The sequence below is a fragment of the Camarhynchus parvulus genome, chromosome 3 (assembly GCF_901933205.1).
Source record: "Camarhynchus parvulus chromosome 3, STF_HiC, whole genome shotgun sequence".
NCBI lineage: Eukaryota > Metazoa > Chordata > Aves > Passeriformes > Thraupidae > Camarhynchus > Camarhynchus parvulus.
The window spans coordinates 97322489-97339674 of NC_044573.1; the positions used below are offsets into that span (position 1 = coordinate 97322489).

The window sequence follows — 17186 nt, forward strand, 5'->3', positions numbered from 1 at the left end:
ATGAGACAAAACATTACCTTGTTTAAAAAAATTCAGTTCTTTAAGAAAAATGCACTAGGGCTTTTTAAAAGCCCTCTGCACTGCATCTATCACTGTTTGTTTTTTGAGTATTAAAAAAGCCATAAAGAAACAAACATTTAATGTATTTGGCATTTTATATATTAAAACAGTTGGTTAGCATGATAAAATTATTATGAATATTTATAAGATATCTGCAACCAATGCTAGAAGCAATGAAAATTGGCGCTGCAAAGTCTACTGCTCTCAGATGGGATTTTTATACTTATGTACAACATATCAAATAGGTTATTGTCATTTTCCTTTTAAGAAAAATCTACAGTCTCTCCTACTGTTTCTCCTCATGGACCATATGAGAACATTATAGTTTCATCTCTGCAAATCCACTTTGCCACCATCATTAATTCTATTGATGTCTCTCCTGTGTTTGTCCTTCCAGCTGAGTGTTCAAAACAGCAGTAGTTCAAAGTCAGATACTTCCATTAGGGGCTAGTTTTACACAAGTTAATTAGTCAATTTTCTTTCACACAGTAGCAGTAATTCTACAGAAGAGTTCACATAAATTTTAAAATGTTCTAAACAGATTTTTCCTTCTTTAGTGTTTAATTTAGACTTTATCAAAATTAATTTTCCTGCTTTTCTTATTCTATTGAAATAAACACCATCAAAGCACCCCAGGTACATTTCATATGTGCTGCTAATTATCTCTGAGCTCTATAGAAGTTAATAAACAGTAGAAATTTTCATGTAATAAACTAAATGTCCTTCTTTTAAAGAGAAAATTTAAATGAAAAATATTTAATTAAAACTGTGATCATCTAATAATTTCATATATCTTTGTACAAGGGATCTGAATTTATATAGTAGATGAGCATATAATTAAATATAAATGGACAGCAAAACGCACTAGATATAACCAACATAAATGTTCTGGTTTATTTTTAAATGCAACCTCTGAGAAGTTAAATTCAAGCCTGTGCTCAAGTTCAAACCACTTTTCAAAGGCACAAAAATTCCCCAAATTTCTTCTTCACTGACTTCCCTATCTAATAAGGAGCTGGCCCCTTGAGATAAGGAAAATGTCTGTAGAAAGAGTCCATAAAATTTCACTCAGCCAGCTCAGTACTACACATTTCTGAAGCACATAACTTATAATCAATTTTTGCCTGTTTATTAATGCCAGTAAGATCAGACACACGTTCTCCCTGTGCTGTATAAATTTTGTGGTGTCTTTGGCACTTGTTTCTAACATTGTACAGTAGGTTTCTAGTTTGAGATTCTTAATGTTTATTTTTCATTCCTCAGTATTTACCCTTTTGTCATCTACTTCCAAAAACTCAAAAATGCACATTCTTAATTTGCCTTTTTAAGTTATAATTAAATATTAATAAAATTTCATTTTTAAATGAAATCATATGTAAAGAGACATGGCACTTGCTCAAACTACACAAAAGATAGATAACTTCATCTTCCCACCTTCCCTATGAGATGTACATGGATAGAATTCTAGTTTCTGTTTTACCCATATGTTCACTTGAGAAATGAAATAATATAATTTTTATTTAAATTATTTAATTCAAGTTATTACTTATTTCTGCAGAGACTTCTAATTGTTTTACATAGGATCAAGGTTTCATATGAAGGAGCATGTCATATCAGTAATCATAGTATTGTAGAATGGTTTGGGTTTCAACTGACCTTCAAAGGTCATTTAGTCCAAATCCCCATCAATGAGCAGGGACATCTTCCACTATGTCAGATTATTCAGAGTTCCATTCAACCTGACCTTCAATATTTCCAGAGACGAGGCATCTACTACATCTCAGGCTAACTTATTACAACTCATTCCTCCTATCTAAACTGGATCTACCTTCCTTTACTTTACAAACATTATCCCTTCTATTTCTATATAACCTGCTAAAAAGTTTGTCCCCATCCTTCTTATAAACCCTTGTTGTGTGAAAAGGGGAGATTTCCTCGACCCTTAGTGTGGGGAGATTACTTAGCTCTCAGAGCTCAACTTGTCTGTCAGCACCCCAGGAAGGCCAAGACTCTTGTGTCCAGCCTGTCTGTCGGTGTCCCATTATGGGAATCCTTCACTGAGCAGTCCTGTTAGATCAGAGAATGGCTTGACTGACTCATTCAGGGGCACACACCAACAGCATGAGGGAGAGAGATCCTTTGGCAGATCTTCCCACCTTGTGAACCCCCACTGGGTCTTCCACTGCACTGAATATGTTGCCTTTTGCTGCAACTGCCTGTGAAAGACACACCAAGAGTTCACAGAACAGCATTCCTCATTAATATAAAATTGTGATAGGTTAGTTTCAAGCATTGTCAGTGGTAGTATTAGACTGCAAAAACATGTGCAAAGCAATACACAGAAAAGGTAAGATCCCCAGTAAAAACATTCAGCATGGACAGAGTACAATTCTTACCCAATAAGCAACCCTATGGGATATGGGGGTGTTCACAGGGGTCCCAGGAAGAGGGAAGAGATGAGGATCTGACTCCATGTTTCAGAAGGCTAATTATTATTCAGAAGGCTTGTTTTATGATATATATTATATTAAAACTATACTAAAGAATAGAAGAAAGGATTTCATCAGAAGGCTTGCAAGCAAAGGAGAAAGAATGGAATAATAGCAAAATCCTGTGACTGACCGAGTCCGGACAGCTGGACTTTGATTGGCCATTAATTAGAAACAACCTCATGAGACCAATCAAAGATCCACCTGTTGCATTCCACAGCAGCAGATAATTATTGTTTACATTTTGTTCCTGAGTTCTCTCAGCTTCTCAGGAGAAAAATCCTAAGGAAAGGATTTTTCATAAAACATGTCTGTGACAATGGGGGAGAACACAGGTTAAGCCCAGCAACTGATCTCAGCACTTATGATAGAGTCTTCCCTAACTTTTCCCCCATTCTCTACTTACTTTTATACTGTCTTGTTATGTTTAGGTGGATCTTGAGTAATTCTAGTCATACATACCTTTGTTACTGATTGGCGTAAAATTCTCTCACTTCACTTTTAAAGATAGAGTAAAAAAAATAGAGAGCACACACCTTGTGGGGTGGGGTCATATGCTGGAGGGGGATAACTTTGGGATGCAGGTGTGGATTAATCTTACAATTAGGCTGTAATGAACCAAGTTCATCTGAGGAATGTGATTTTGCCAGAGTTGTTGGCTCAGCAGCAGGATATCTCCCCTGGCTGACAGTTACTATGCAGTTTCTCAGCTGCAAAGCATCACTGAGTTCCCCTCCCTGCAAGGGTTTCAGCAGCGCCTGGCTATGGTGTCTCCACTCTGCTCCACCCTCTATTCCACCCCACTTAGCAGGTGCCTATAGTTCCAGATCATGTGAATTAGGAATTATCATGGAATAGGCTTTGAGCATGCCAACTGCATTCCACCCAGGGAGCAACGATTGTGTTTTACCCTATTATTTCCATACCTATCTTCTGTTGGGATGTGGATACAACTTCTCAGTTCCCTCTAATTTCACAGCCAGTCATCTCTCCACAGTCCTCCTTAATGAAAGGTCACAGGAAAATCTCCCCAGAATCTTTTTTGCTTCGTAACCCAAATTCTCTCAGCCTGTCCTCTTAGGAAAGCTGTTCCAGGTCTCTGTGGCCCACCTGGTGACACACTCCTATAGGTCAATGGTTTTGTTGTAACGAGGATCCCAGAGCTGGATGCAGCACTCCAGTGGGATCTCATCAAAGCATAGCAGAGGAACAGAATCACCTCCCTTGACAAGCTGGTCATGCTGCTTTTTATGCAGCCCAGGCCACAGCTGGCTTTCTGGGCTGCAAGCACACATTGCTAGTTCATGTCTGGCTTTTCATCCACCATCATCTCCAACCCTCTCTACTAAACTGCTGTCAATCCCTTTCCTCTCAGCCTGTGTTTTTACCAGGGTGTCCCCAACCAATGTGCAGGACCTTGCATTTGGCCTTGTTGAACTTGTTGTGAGTTCTCATAGACCCACATCTCAAGCTTGTTCAGGACCCTGGATGATGTCCCATGCTTCAGATGTGTCACCTACAATGCTCAGATTGGTGTCGTCTGCAAATTTGACAGATATAGTAAGTTAACACCAATTAATTTTCTGTTTTAAAGTTTAAAGTCCCTTATGTGCTCTGGTGTATTTTAGGTTAATGATCAATATTGTAAAGTTTTAAAATCCATCAGTTCAAGTAAGGAAGTAAGTAAAACATTCTCCCCAAATAAATCCCCACTAAGCTACACTTTTGTTGGTTATGAGCTAAATTTCTATATATTTCTTGCAGTTATTTTTTCCAGTGTGAGTGACTTCTAGAATTTCAGTTAGGAATGAACTTTACATACAAAAAATGTAAGCAGATTTTTTTAAATTAAGATAAGGATTTTTTTCTTCATTTACATAATTTTCAGAGTTCCATCAGTGCAGAAAAATAAAAAAATATTTATTTTTAAGCATTTAGCCTAACAGCATATTTGGAGTTCTTGAAGCCTTTTTGTCACAAACCAGTCACTCCAGTTCCTAATGTCAAAACTACCTATAGAAAAATTTGAAAATAGAAACACTTCTAAGGATGTACACATAACTCAGATTATATTTGCGGAATGGGGAGTAGCAGGGAGGGATGGGCAAAGAAGAAAATCTGAACATAGGAATAAACAACATAACAGAATGATGTAAGTTAAATCAAAAATTGAAAGCACTCATACCCAGTTTAATGCCTAAATTTTGGGTTGGGTTGGAATTTTCTCCATGTACTTTAAAAGGGACAAAGAAATCTAGCACATGAACATCATTTTGCAAGCTGTCTTACCAGGCAATTGAAAACTGTGGAGGAAAAAAAGAAAGGTTATGGTACCAGTATACCATAGAGGTGATTTCAATTAAGCTTAAAAAAATTGCTTAATGTTTGTGGAAAGTGCTGGCTTAAGCATCCCTAAGACTTGTCCTTCAATTATCCTCAAAATGATTCAGGCATAGTCTGGAAATAGCCATTCATGTTCTGAATGCTGTCTTGACAGAAATACCTTTCACTGCAGGTGCAGAAAAGTCACTTTTCTAGAGGAAAAGAAAACGTAGTTTTCACAGCTACCGTAAAAATTCCATGTCTGAGAAGATATTTTTTTTAAGTTAATGTTTATCCACTAGAAATAGGGTTAGACTTCAGTGGACTTATTTGAAATTCTTTCTTGCGGAATGGACTTAAGATGTGTAAAGAAAGGAAATACAATAAATAGTGATGTTTAGTGACTGGGGAGGTAAAAGGTCGAGTCTAGTCAAGGAGAATTTCCAAATGGGTCCTCATGAAAAATACTCATAAAGGAGAAACTATCTTATAAATTTGTGTAGGTACAGTGGCAGAAAAAATGAGATCAAGGGAAATGCCCACTGCTGATTGAGGTGGATGACATTGAGTGGCTTTGCTCTAGTTTTCACTTACAATATGTGCTTTTAAATTTCCCAAGTCCCATGCCAGGTGGCAAAATTTAGAGGAATGAAATACCATTAGTTGAAGAGAAATGCCAAACCAGGACGATAGGCAATGAGGGTATCTTAAATGTTCAAAGGGCTTGACAAGATACATCCACGGAAGATAAGAGAGTGGGCCAGTATAACCAAATAATGATAAAGTGTAGGTAGCTTCATCTAATACTGGCTTGCATTAGTAAAAGCATAGAGAGCAGGTCAAGTTATATAATCAGTCCCTTCTGCTCAGCACTTGATAAGCTACCTGTGGAGTACTCTCTGAGGCGTAGAACTTCAATGTACAAAAATTAAGACTGACAAAATTGTAACAAATCCAACAGAGAGCCATCAACATTGTGAAAACTTTGCAGCATATGAGGAAAGGCTGAAGGTTCTGTCTTAAGCCTTGAAAACAGAGAGCTGAATGGGGACATAATTTTTTTCTTCAGCTCCTTATTAGGAGATCATAAACAAGATGGAGCCATTTTTTTTCTCAGAAGTACTGGTGTGAGAGGCAACTGGCAGAGCTGCAACAAAGGAAATTATGGCTAGGTAGTAGGAAGAAATTTTTCATAACTGTAGCGTGAGTGTACTTAAGTGCTGCAACCAGTTGCCCATAAAGGCTGTGGAATTGTCATCCTTGAAGATATTCAGACCTCAAGTAGACAAGATCCTGAGCAACCAACTTGCATTTAAAGTTTGACCTGCTCTGAGCAAGGAGTAGGACTCTATGACCTTCAAAGGCCTCTCTCAACCTAAATAATTCTGTAGTCCTATGAATGTAAAATATATTGACATAGAGGATAAATCATGTTTCTATAGGTTTCTATAGGTTTGCCTGGGATCAGCTTTGTGAACTCATTAACAAAGACAGACAAACCCATAGACTCAGCTACCTAAAACATGCCATCTTGTTTTTACCTCTTAGTACCTTTCACCTAGTAATGTCATATTTAATCAAACATGACATCAAGGAGAGTACATAGTGAAAAGTGTTCCTGGAGACTGAGGGGAAGACAGACAGGTAATGTCAGGGATGTGTATGGGCATTGTCACAACAGAGAGATGCAGGAATAAAAATGCAGAAAATACAAAGGAATATACAGCTGCTGGAGAACATTCTGTTCTTCCAGGCCTTGCAAGGCAAGTCACACTTATTCCATAGGCTATCATGCTCCTTTGGAGATGGCAATCTACTTTAGTTATCTGCTGTTTCAATCATTGAATGCTGAGATTCGCTGTAAGGAGTTCCCATCAGTGCAGTTCCCTTAAAGCCTTCACTTGACCACCTCAGTACCGTTCATTTTTACAAAGCATGTATGTCAGATGGGGAATCAGAGATCACTGTAAAGGGAATGTTTAAAAGACTGAGAGGTAGGGCCTGTTTTAAACTTTAAACAATCTTGAATGAATTCATTCACAAATGGCATATTTAATGCTAGTAGCTTTCAAGATTGCTAGGCATTTTCAGTACCCCTATGTACTGTTACTCTGTAACATTTACATTCTAAATTCTCTGTGATCATGCAATGCTGTGGAGTTGATTCTGAAGAATGTGCTGAAAGCTGTGGTTCCTGTTGGTTCTTAACAACAAAGGTCAAGGTAATCTGTCTCATGAGCTCTTTGATGACAGAAGTCATTACTGAATTGAGCTTGTCTTCTGTCTCCATCCTTCTTCTACAGATTTGATGGTTTGCAATATTTTATCTCCCCCCAAGCACTCTGCCACCCTTCAAAAAATTATGGTCTCCTCCAGGTACTACTTGCCTTGGGGCTTTTTACAGTAATATTTTTTCTGTAGTCAGACATATATTCTGCCTATTTCCTGTGCCTTAAGCTAATCTTGTTCTTTGGCAACTTTCTTTTTGCTTGTATGAGTCACTATAACACATCTATTTGTCTTTGATGGCCACATGTACACTTACTCATGTAAAATGTTTATATATTGTGAATCTGGTATACCATTCCAGTGTTCTGAAATACTCACTACTGTTGGCTATACTCTTTTATTGCCCTTGGAATGGGATTCAAGACAAGCTATTTTAATTATATTTGATCAGAGTACTTGTATGAGTTTCACAGGACTCTTTTGAGAAGCTAATATAAGCTTCAGATCTCCCCCTTTCCTCTGAATAAGCAATTTTAGTTTATTTCATTTAACAGGTAGAGTGTGCATGTATAACAGAAACACTGTAGTATGTTTTCTGATTACTGGTCTGTGACAGTATTTGTCTTGCAAGCTTTGTTATCACTCACTACCCAATTTCTCCCTCATGTCAATCCCTCTAAAATCCTTTTTGGACACTCAGTTCTTTTATCCCTTACAGCCAGTAATTATCTCACAATTTCCCCCAACTCATGCATCCTTTTTTTCCCTCAGTTTTTTAACAGACATGGTAGATGACTTTTGCCTCTCTTAACAGTTTTCTCATCCACAAGTACAGGCATGAGGAATAGTCTCAGCTGCGTTCTACCACACTGCATTCTACCACACTTTTACTCAGTAGTAAAATGCAAGACCCAAAGAAAATTCTACGAACTTTCACTTTGCATTTTAATTTTGGGTTTTCTGTGTTTGTTTTTTTTTGTTTGTTTGTGTGTTTGTTATTTCTAGTGCCTCTGTGCACCTGGATGGACAGGAGAATTTTGCCAATTCGCTGAAAATGCATGTTTAATTTACCCAAATAATTGTTCTGATGGAGCAACTTGCATTGATGTGAGTCAACTAAGAGAACAACCTTTGTTTCAGTGTTTGTGTCCTCGTGATTTTACAGGTAAGGCATATACAAATCATGTAGATACAAATAATCTAGTTTCATTTCCTTTTAAATATTCAAGTATATGTATGCTGGATTAAAAAAAAAAAGATAAAGAAGTAAAGAAGTATTTGGAGAGTAATCACACCTCTCTGCATTTTCTGCCCTCTGCTGTGATGCTTATAAAATCTGAATGGAATTTACATGTTACTTTTGAATCTTCCAATTAAGGTTACAGTAATAATATTCTTAGAATGAGTTTTAGCTTCAGTTTAAGAGACTAAGTGTATATCTACATATAAAAGTTTTGCATGTGAGCTACATGTCTGATGTCTAATTATAGTTCCTGGATATCTAATTAATGAGAGAAATGGGATTCAGGAAGTTTGTTAGTTTTTATCAGCCTTTATTTACTCAGATAACTTTACTCAGCTTTTGAGAGCTGAATTCCACCTTCTATTTAAATACCTTAGTGAACCACCAGTGATTTATGAAATTTAATTTGGCGTGGGATTAACTGATTCATTTTACTTAACTAAAGCCTAGTCTTCAAGGTTCTCCGTATTGTCAGTAAGTCAGTTTTTTAGAGGGGATTATAACCACTGTGTCAGATATTTGCTAGTGATTGACACAATTTCTTCAGCAATGTTTCTCTTTTAATTAGATACAAAAGAAGCCAAAAAAGTAGCTTATATTAAACACACTGGTGTTGTGGGGTTTTTTTTAAGTCGCAAAGAAAATAATTTCTGATTTTTTCCTCCAGCCTTATCCTTTAAAAAGAAGTTCATTGAAGTTGGATTCTTAAATCCTTCACTAATCTTTGTCTAGAGAGGGAATTGAAAGAGAAGACTGAAATGTGATTCACTGCAGGTTTAGGTAATATTATGGAGAGAGACATTAACCACATGTACATCAATTTAAAGATAAGTGTCAGAAATATTAAGAGAACTTTAAAAATAACAATTTGAAATATAGGAACAATGTTTATTACCCAAAGAATGAAAATTAATTTAATCTAAAGAACTGAGGTGTTGCCTCTGCTTGAGGCGTGGTAACCTGGATTGGGAATGGCATGGTGGCAACCCTCTTGCCACTCGGCCCAAGTACTCGCATACACCAATATGGAGGACGGTAAATGGTGTTTATTAACCGTTGGACAGGGTAATTTATAACAGGGGTTAACGGGTTACAACACGTGGGGCTAAGTAACGGTAAAAGGGGAGGGGTTCTGTCTGCCCGTAACATCGCGATATCTTGAGGCTGGTCCCTGATCTCCCACACTGTTGTCAATACACAGAGAAAACAGACTTTAAATCTACTACCATTAAAAAAGAAATAATAGTTGAATAACCCAGAGTTTATTTATCAACCTTTCTTTTCACTTCTCCATTATTCCCTTTAGGGTTTTATTTTTTCAATCTATGCTTGACTTTTTAAAATTGATGTGATGCCTATAATTATGAATTTGTGAACAAAAGTAATGTTTCACTACAATACTTCAAAGCTTTTGAGATAATTTAAGGTTTCTAGTGTACAATAGGATCATGAAACAAAAGTTCAACAGGTTACAATAAATGGCAATAAATATATGTGATTAATAGAATTAAACATTGCCAAATACTGAGTCATGGCTGAATTCAAGTGGAAACAACTTTATTGTTCAAGAATATCTTTCTATGAGGCCAAGATTCTACTTTTGTGAATTCTCATTGTAAGGGGTTCTATATATTGCAATAGATTTTTTTTCACTTTTTCTGCTTTTTAATAGCCAGTTACTTCTTCAGTCTTGATCCATAAAAAATTAATTTATTGTTTCATTTATATATTTGTAAAGGGAAGGGAAATGTAGTAGCAATTTTGGTACATGTACTTGACTGAATTAAATAGTCTCTGCAACCAAAAAAGCTATTGTAGTTTCACATCTATTGGTTCTTAATTGTGTTTTTAAATTATAAACACTCCAGCTGCAGCTTTTGCATTAACATTCAAATCATGTTTGGGACAAACATCTTAGGCAACACAAAATATGACATGGTGTAACATTCTCAGCTGTGAAAAGCAGAACTTTGATTTAAAAAGTAATAAACCCACTTCAATTTTGTTCCATACTCTTTAACAAAACCTTGTAGAAATTTGATATATACACATGAAATTTTAAACTGTAGATTTTACTTCTGTTTACATGCAAAAAAAAAATTTGAGTCATTTATTCAGAAGGTAAATGTTAAGTTTAAATGCTCAAAGAATAAAGGGTTATAATATATAGTTATTTTTGTTGAATAGGTGTCATTATTTTGGTGTTTTCAATTTGCTTCTACTATTATTTATTATTTTCATTTTATTTTTTCTTTTCTCTGAAAGTGGATAAAAACCTTTGAATCTGTAACAGTGCTTGGAAGTAATATGTCTTAGGGCATTGAAACGATCCATATCAGCAATTTCTCAGGTCCTGCACGGTAGACCAATTGTCCTTGAATAAACTTCCTCTAATTTATTGCTATCTTTCCTTGTGTGTAGAGCAATCATATTGGCAGGAATTGATTTGGCATGTTAGACACTTCATTCTCATTCACATGAAAGTCCTTTAATTAAAATAATCTTACTACTGCTAAAATAAACTGAATCCCAAGAAAACACTCCAACCAGAGTTTAAAGTACTACTTCAATTGCATACTTCTTCCTTATCTTAAAACTTTTTATAACACTTTTTGGGATTGTTCATAGATTTATCCACAATTTGTTTTTTTCTCTTTCATTGTTTTATTGAGACAGATCTTCTAATTTCTACAGGTATATGGGAAATATATATAAACATGCTTTGATGGAGATTGCCCTATTGAACTGTGTAGGATACTTGAAACAGTGTTCTGTAGAAGGTATCTCTGGTGCCAGAATATCTAATGTCCCAGAGAACGAGCTATGGGATATAAAAGTTCCTACGTCTTTCGAAGCCTTGTTAAGGCAACATTTATTTTAATCCTTCTCTCTGGTCAAATGCACCTTTTTAAATCCTTTTGTTCTCAAGGATACAGTGATGACATATTTTAACCCTGGTGGGCAGTTAAGTATCGAACATCTGTTGTTCACTCTTCCCCAGTGAGGTGTTGGAAAGAATCAGAAGCACAAAAGTAAGAAAAGTTGAGATAAAGAGAAATCGTTAGGTCAAGCAGAAGCTGTTCACATAGGGGAAGCAAAATAAGGAATTCATTCCATACTTGCTGCTAGCAGGCAAGAGTTCAGCCATTTCTAGAATATTTGGAGAATATCTCTATTTCATGTCAAAGTACAGTGGTAATCTCCTACATCTCAAAACTCAAATAGATAAAAAGAGTAGTACTTTTTTTCCCATAGCTCTAATCCCTATAGTAAAGGTGAGCAAATAAAGGAATTTTTGAAGCATCATGGGAAGTACCTATATCACAGGAGCATACTGGAATTACACACCAGTATCTGTCTCAGCAACAGATACTGCTACTTTAAGCTTTGTTCATTGCACTTTTTATGTTATTGTGATTGTCACTTCTGAAAGAGAAATGGTTAGGGCACATAGATCCTAAACATCAGTGACCATGTAGTGAAATAATTGAATAAAAGAAGTCACTTGTTAAGGAGTGCTACAGGAATTCACTCAGAATACTTATATTCATAGGTGAATAAAATGGAACAGCTTGTTGCTTTTCAGAATACTCAGGTTTTTATTAAAGAAGAACTTTCAGAGGTAACTGACAGAAAGCAATATGAACAACCAAAGTACTTCTCATTCTAATCCTCTTCAGCAGATGCCCAGAAATCTTACCTGCTTTTTAAAATGCCTTTTAGGAGGTGTGTCCATATAGCATTAGTCAGGTTGAAAGAAAAATGATTCTAGCTAGCCTGTTCCTTCAAATTTGCTCACAATGCAGGTCTCTCCCAAAGCCAGTAAAAGTCCAAGAAAAAACGTAAGTTACACTGACTATATACATCAGAAGGATAACGTGTACTGAATTGGAAGGGACCCACAAAAATCACCATGCCCAAGTCCTGGCTCTGCATAGGACCACACCAAAATCACACCACATGCCTGAGAACATTTTACAAATACTTCTTGGGTGCTGTCAGTCTTGGTGCTGTGACCAGTTCCCTGGGGAGCATGTTTAAGTGCACAGTCACCCTTTGGGGGAAGAACCTTCTCCTGATATTCAACCTAAACCTTCCTCAACTCTACTTAATTTCATTCACGTGAGTCCTGTCACTGGTCACCACAGAGAAGAAATTGTTACCTGCCCTTCTCTTCCCCACATGAGGATGCTGCAAATCACATGGAGGTTTCTCCTCAGTCTCTTCTGAACAGACCAAGTGATCTCAGCTGCTTTTCATATGGTTTCCCTTCTAAGCCCTTTCACCTCATTGTGGCCCTTCTTTGGATGCTCTCCAATAGCTTTGTATCCATCTCATATTGTGATGCCCAAAGCAAAAACTGCACCCAGGACTCAAGGTGATGCCTCACCAGAAAGTGTGTTATAAGGACACTGATCTGTACTAAGAACTCTCACCTAAGATGACAGCAAGATGAATTACATGAAAACACAACAGTTTCAGTCCATCTAGGGCATTCGACAGTACTAGTTGCAATGAAAGGATAGAGAAGTAAACAACAAAAAAAAATAAAAAGGACACATTATCCATACTGGCATAATATTTAATATGAAGCAGATAAACTCCTGGACAATAAATGAGGACAAGGGCTAATGTCTGATGTTGTAGCATATTTGTAATTACTCCAAGCAGACTCTGATCTACAGTAGTTTAAGTCAACATTTTTTCCTCAGATCCTAATTTCCACACAAAATACAAAAGCTATTGAAACTTTGTGCTGGAAATACTTCTAATATTTTGGCATGCAGCAATTGCATGAAAAGCTAAAAGACTATAAAAACATTCTACATGAAAATTCAAGGAGAAATGTAATATCAGTATTTAAGTTCTGCCTGCTTTTAAAATGGAACAAAATGCTCCCAGTGCAGGCGGATATTTATGAGTATGTTCGTATTTCCTAATAGTTCAGTTTCTGGTTTAATTTGCTATGCACAGTGTATTTTGCCCATTTGAGTAAGTAGAAATTTTAATGGAATTTTTCTTCATTAAGAATAGCTATGGTTAACTTAAAAGATGCTGTTGTTTTTTCAAGAAACATGGCTGTATCAAGGTCTGGATTTCTAAGCATATAATTAGTAAAGTTCTCAACTAAAAGGCATGCTTTAAAATACACCCTTAAACTTGGCATATGGAATTTTTCAGAGAGCTACATCTGCTCATGAACTCCAAAAATGACTTTCACCCATCTCTATCAACCTTGTATTTTTTAAGAGAAGTACAAGCTGACTTGTACTTGACTTTCTGGGACTATTAGCCCAGAACTCAAACTAAAGAAGAAATTTACATAACTGACTGAATATTTTAAAAGTAGCAAAGTTTCAGGGACATAGCAGGAGTGTTTCCTGTTCACAATGCATTCCTGTGAAATTCTGACCTCATGTCCAGGTGCATGTTACACAGCCTACCATTTTATTCTCCTGCTTCCCAGTTCCTACCAACTTACCAATGCCTCATTTTACTAAGGCATACAACTCAAAGATTTGCCTGTCAAGGAGTTAGAACTGTGCTGATTTGCTTTAGTTAGTCTGTCTTTTCTGGGTTTACAGCTATTGATGTCTATATTTTTCCTTTTTTATTCATTCATAGTAAAAATTAAAAGACTGGTTTTTTGGTTTTTTTTCCTCTGTGGATAGTTTGTAAGTCTCTTTTTGAGAACATCACTGCATAATTAATTCATATTCCCAAATATATAAATCTGCTGTTAGCGACAAAGCAAACTGTAGCTTTCTCTAAACATTCAGAGAGGTAGTTGTTTAGATAGTGAACATTGAAATAGCTATATATCATCCTGAAAAAACATCACATCATCAATAGGAAACATGAGTGATGCAGGCCTTTTATGCAAAATCAGTAAAAAAGTCTTCTGAACAAGCTGAAGTGCTTAAAAAAGCTAATTTACTATAATAACCATAGAGACATTATTTTCTGCTTCTCAGCTGAACCTGGGTTTACTCAGCCAAGTACACAATTTCAGATCTTGCCAAGGTACAAAAACTGTCAACAGCATTACAAATCACCTATCACACTAATGGGTTTAAAACATGATAAGGCAGGCAGTGTAGATATAATTATAGCATGTTTAAAAATATATAATGCATTGGAAATATGAATAATGCTATAGTGTAGATCTACTGACTGTTTTCATTACAAAGCTGATCTCTGTAGCTCTACTTTAGTTCTTTAAAAGACCTCAGACTTACATCTTTTAGCTTTGAATATCAAATATCCTCCTTAAAGTATGGATAACCAGGCAAATCCTATATTCCTTCCTTTTTCTCAGACACAATGTACAACATCATTAGCTGGCATAGCCTACTGTATCTCCACTTAAGTTGGAATAATGTTAATCTATGAACTAAATAATCTAGACTTTCTTACGCTGTATTTCGACCTTTGTGCTCAGCAGTTGCTCCCATTAAAAAAAAAAAAAAAAAAAAAAAAAAAAAAAAAAAAAAAAAAAACCAACCCAAATCCATTCTGTTGAAATATGATATACAATACCACTTTGTTAAAGACTTAAAAGTGCTGCCGTGTGTCCCTGAATCCCGGCTAGCTGAAACCAGCACACAGCCAGCAGTCGTTCGGGGTACAGCTCCACTCTCGAGCTCCTATGGCAAGGAGCTGTACCGCTGGAGATCCCTGGCGTTACAGCCAGCAGACATCTCCAGGCAGACGAGACATCAGGAAAGGCAACCAAGCCGGTAGGAAAAAAAGAGTGACTCTCTGATGGTGGCGAAACCCACAATTTATTAGTCCAAAAGGAGGAACAACACAAACCCCAGAAAAGCAGACCAATAGAGAACCCTGAAGGGGGTACATGAGGTTTTAAAGGGAAGAGGGCAGAGAGGAGGAACCCCACCTCGGGCAAATAAGATTACAGAAACTTAATGACTGACATGAAGGTACAACCAATGAAGACAGCATTGGGGAGGGGCCCCAGTCCCTGAACCAATCATCCTACGCCTCAGAGAGAGATTTCTAGAAGGAGGTGTGTGGCTAGAGGGTGACTGGCAGGGAACTGGGGAGGAGTATAACAAAAGATACATTTAGAAACCAGGGCAACAGGGGAGGGGTTAGGAGATTGACACTGAGGTGGCGGGATGGGGGAACCCGGGCAGAACCATTTTACATAACTTGTAGGGGATAACAGAACAGACCAAATGAACACACCACAACGTTAAAGCATGACTTCAGCTGTGTTAGTGATGTCTCTTATAATGTATATTTCTCTTGTCAAATAAACAGACTTCTTGGGCACTTCAAGAGCTATCTTTTCTATTGGTTTTGTTTATTTGGGTTTTTTAACCTGCATCACATCAGAAACTTACATTCAGCAACAACTTATATACTTTTGTTCTCACTCTGGGACTGTCTGAATTGCTCAAGTTTTCTTTTCCTGCCATATACTTGCCTCCATTTCTATTTACTGAGACATCTCACTTTACGCATGTGTTCCTTCAAAATATTTGACTTTAGATTTGTTTTCATGATACCTTTCTCCTCAGCATTTGCCACCAATTTAGTATAAACTCTGTATAGGAGGTTTAATTTACATTTCAGATCGGAACAATTCAGATAAGAACATGAAATAATATTGAATTTACATCTGAGTGCTGCATCCAGTCCTATAGTCCTCAGCGCAGGAAGGACACAGAGCCAGTATAGAGGACTGGAACAATTCTCCTATGAGGAAAGGCTAAGAGGGTTGGGGTGGTTCAGCTTGGAGAAAAGAATCTCTAAACACTTTATTGAGGCATTTCAATACTGCAGCTTACCAAAAACAAAACAAAACAAACCTGAAGAGGGGCATTTTACAAGGGTCTGTAGCAATGAGAAGGGGTAATGGCTTTAAATTGAAAGACAATACATTTACACTACATATAAGGAAGGAATTTTTCAGAATGAGAGTTGTGAAACACTGGACCAGGTTGCCCAGAGATGTGATAGATGTCCCATCTCTGGAAGTATTCAAGGACAAGTTGGAACAACCTGAATTAAAGATGTCCCTGCTCATTGCAGGAGACTTTGACTAAATGATCTTTAAAGGTCTCTTCCTACCCAATCTATTCTATTATACCACAATTAATCTTTATGTCACCCATCCAAATTTGGACTGTTGCCTCAGTGCACTGATATTTATCTTTACTCCAGGCTCATAAACTATTATCTTATTCTCAATCCAGAATCCTTGTATCTAAATATTTAGACCAAATTTGCCAAGGAATATTTTCTAAGACTTAAAAAGCTCCACCTCCTCTCTGGAACCTAAGAGCAAGGTTCAAGTGTCTTACAGAGAGCAGAGGAACCTGCAAGTATGGTGCTTTTTTTATCCAGGCTAGGTAGGATGCTCTTTCTCTAATCTGCCCTCGCTCAGGCAGTGTCTCTGTGAATGACTGTTCTGTGTTATTTCATATTTCACTTACGGTGAGTGAAAAAGGATCAAGCTAGATGAAAATTCTGTGTTCCAGGCATGAAAATTGTTTTGCATAATCTCCTAGTAACCTGTTGTAGTTTTTTATATGAACCAGATTTTTAATGAGACACATAAAGGGCACTTTGACCAACAACAAAACAAAGAAACAAACAAAACCTTCACAAAAGAATAAGAGACTCTTTGAAAGAAAGGTCTGCAAAAGACTTTGCCAAGAGATGAATCTTTATGACCAGATTTCCATCTAAATCCTGAATGCAGCTGAGAGAAAGGACAGATAATCTATTAAATGGTCAAAAGTCTAATTGCATGTTCCAGAATAATGAGTTCATTTAGGAGCCAAGGTTATTAAAATACATCTCAAACAAATTTA

General features: G+C 36.7%; 1 protein-coding gene across 1 annotated transcript in view; it reads left to right on the forward strand.

Moving 5' to 3' along the window:
* The window catches only part of EYS (eyes shut homolog), a 703292-nt gene that overhangs the window by 55470 nt on the left and 630636 nt on the right, over positions 1-17186 (forward strand). Inside the window, exon 6 of the mRNA XM_030944777.1 lies at positions 8106-8265. Within this exon, the coding sequence (XP_030800637.1) occupies positions 8106-8265 (160 nt within the window). The remainder of the gene's footprint in view (positions 1-8105; positions 8266-17186) is intronic.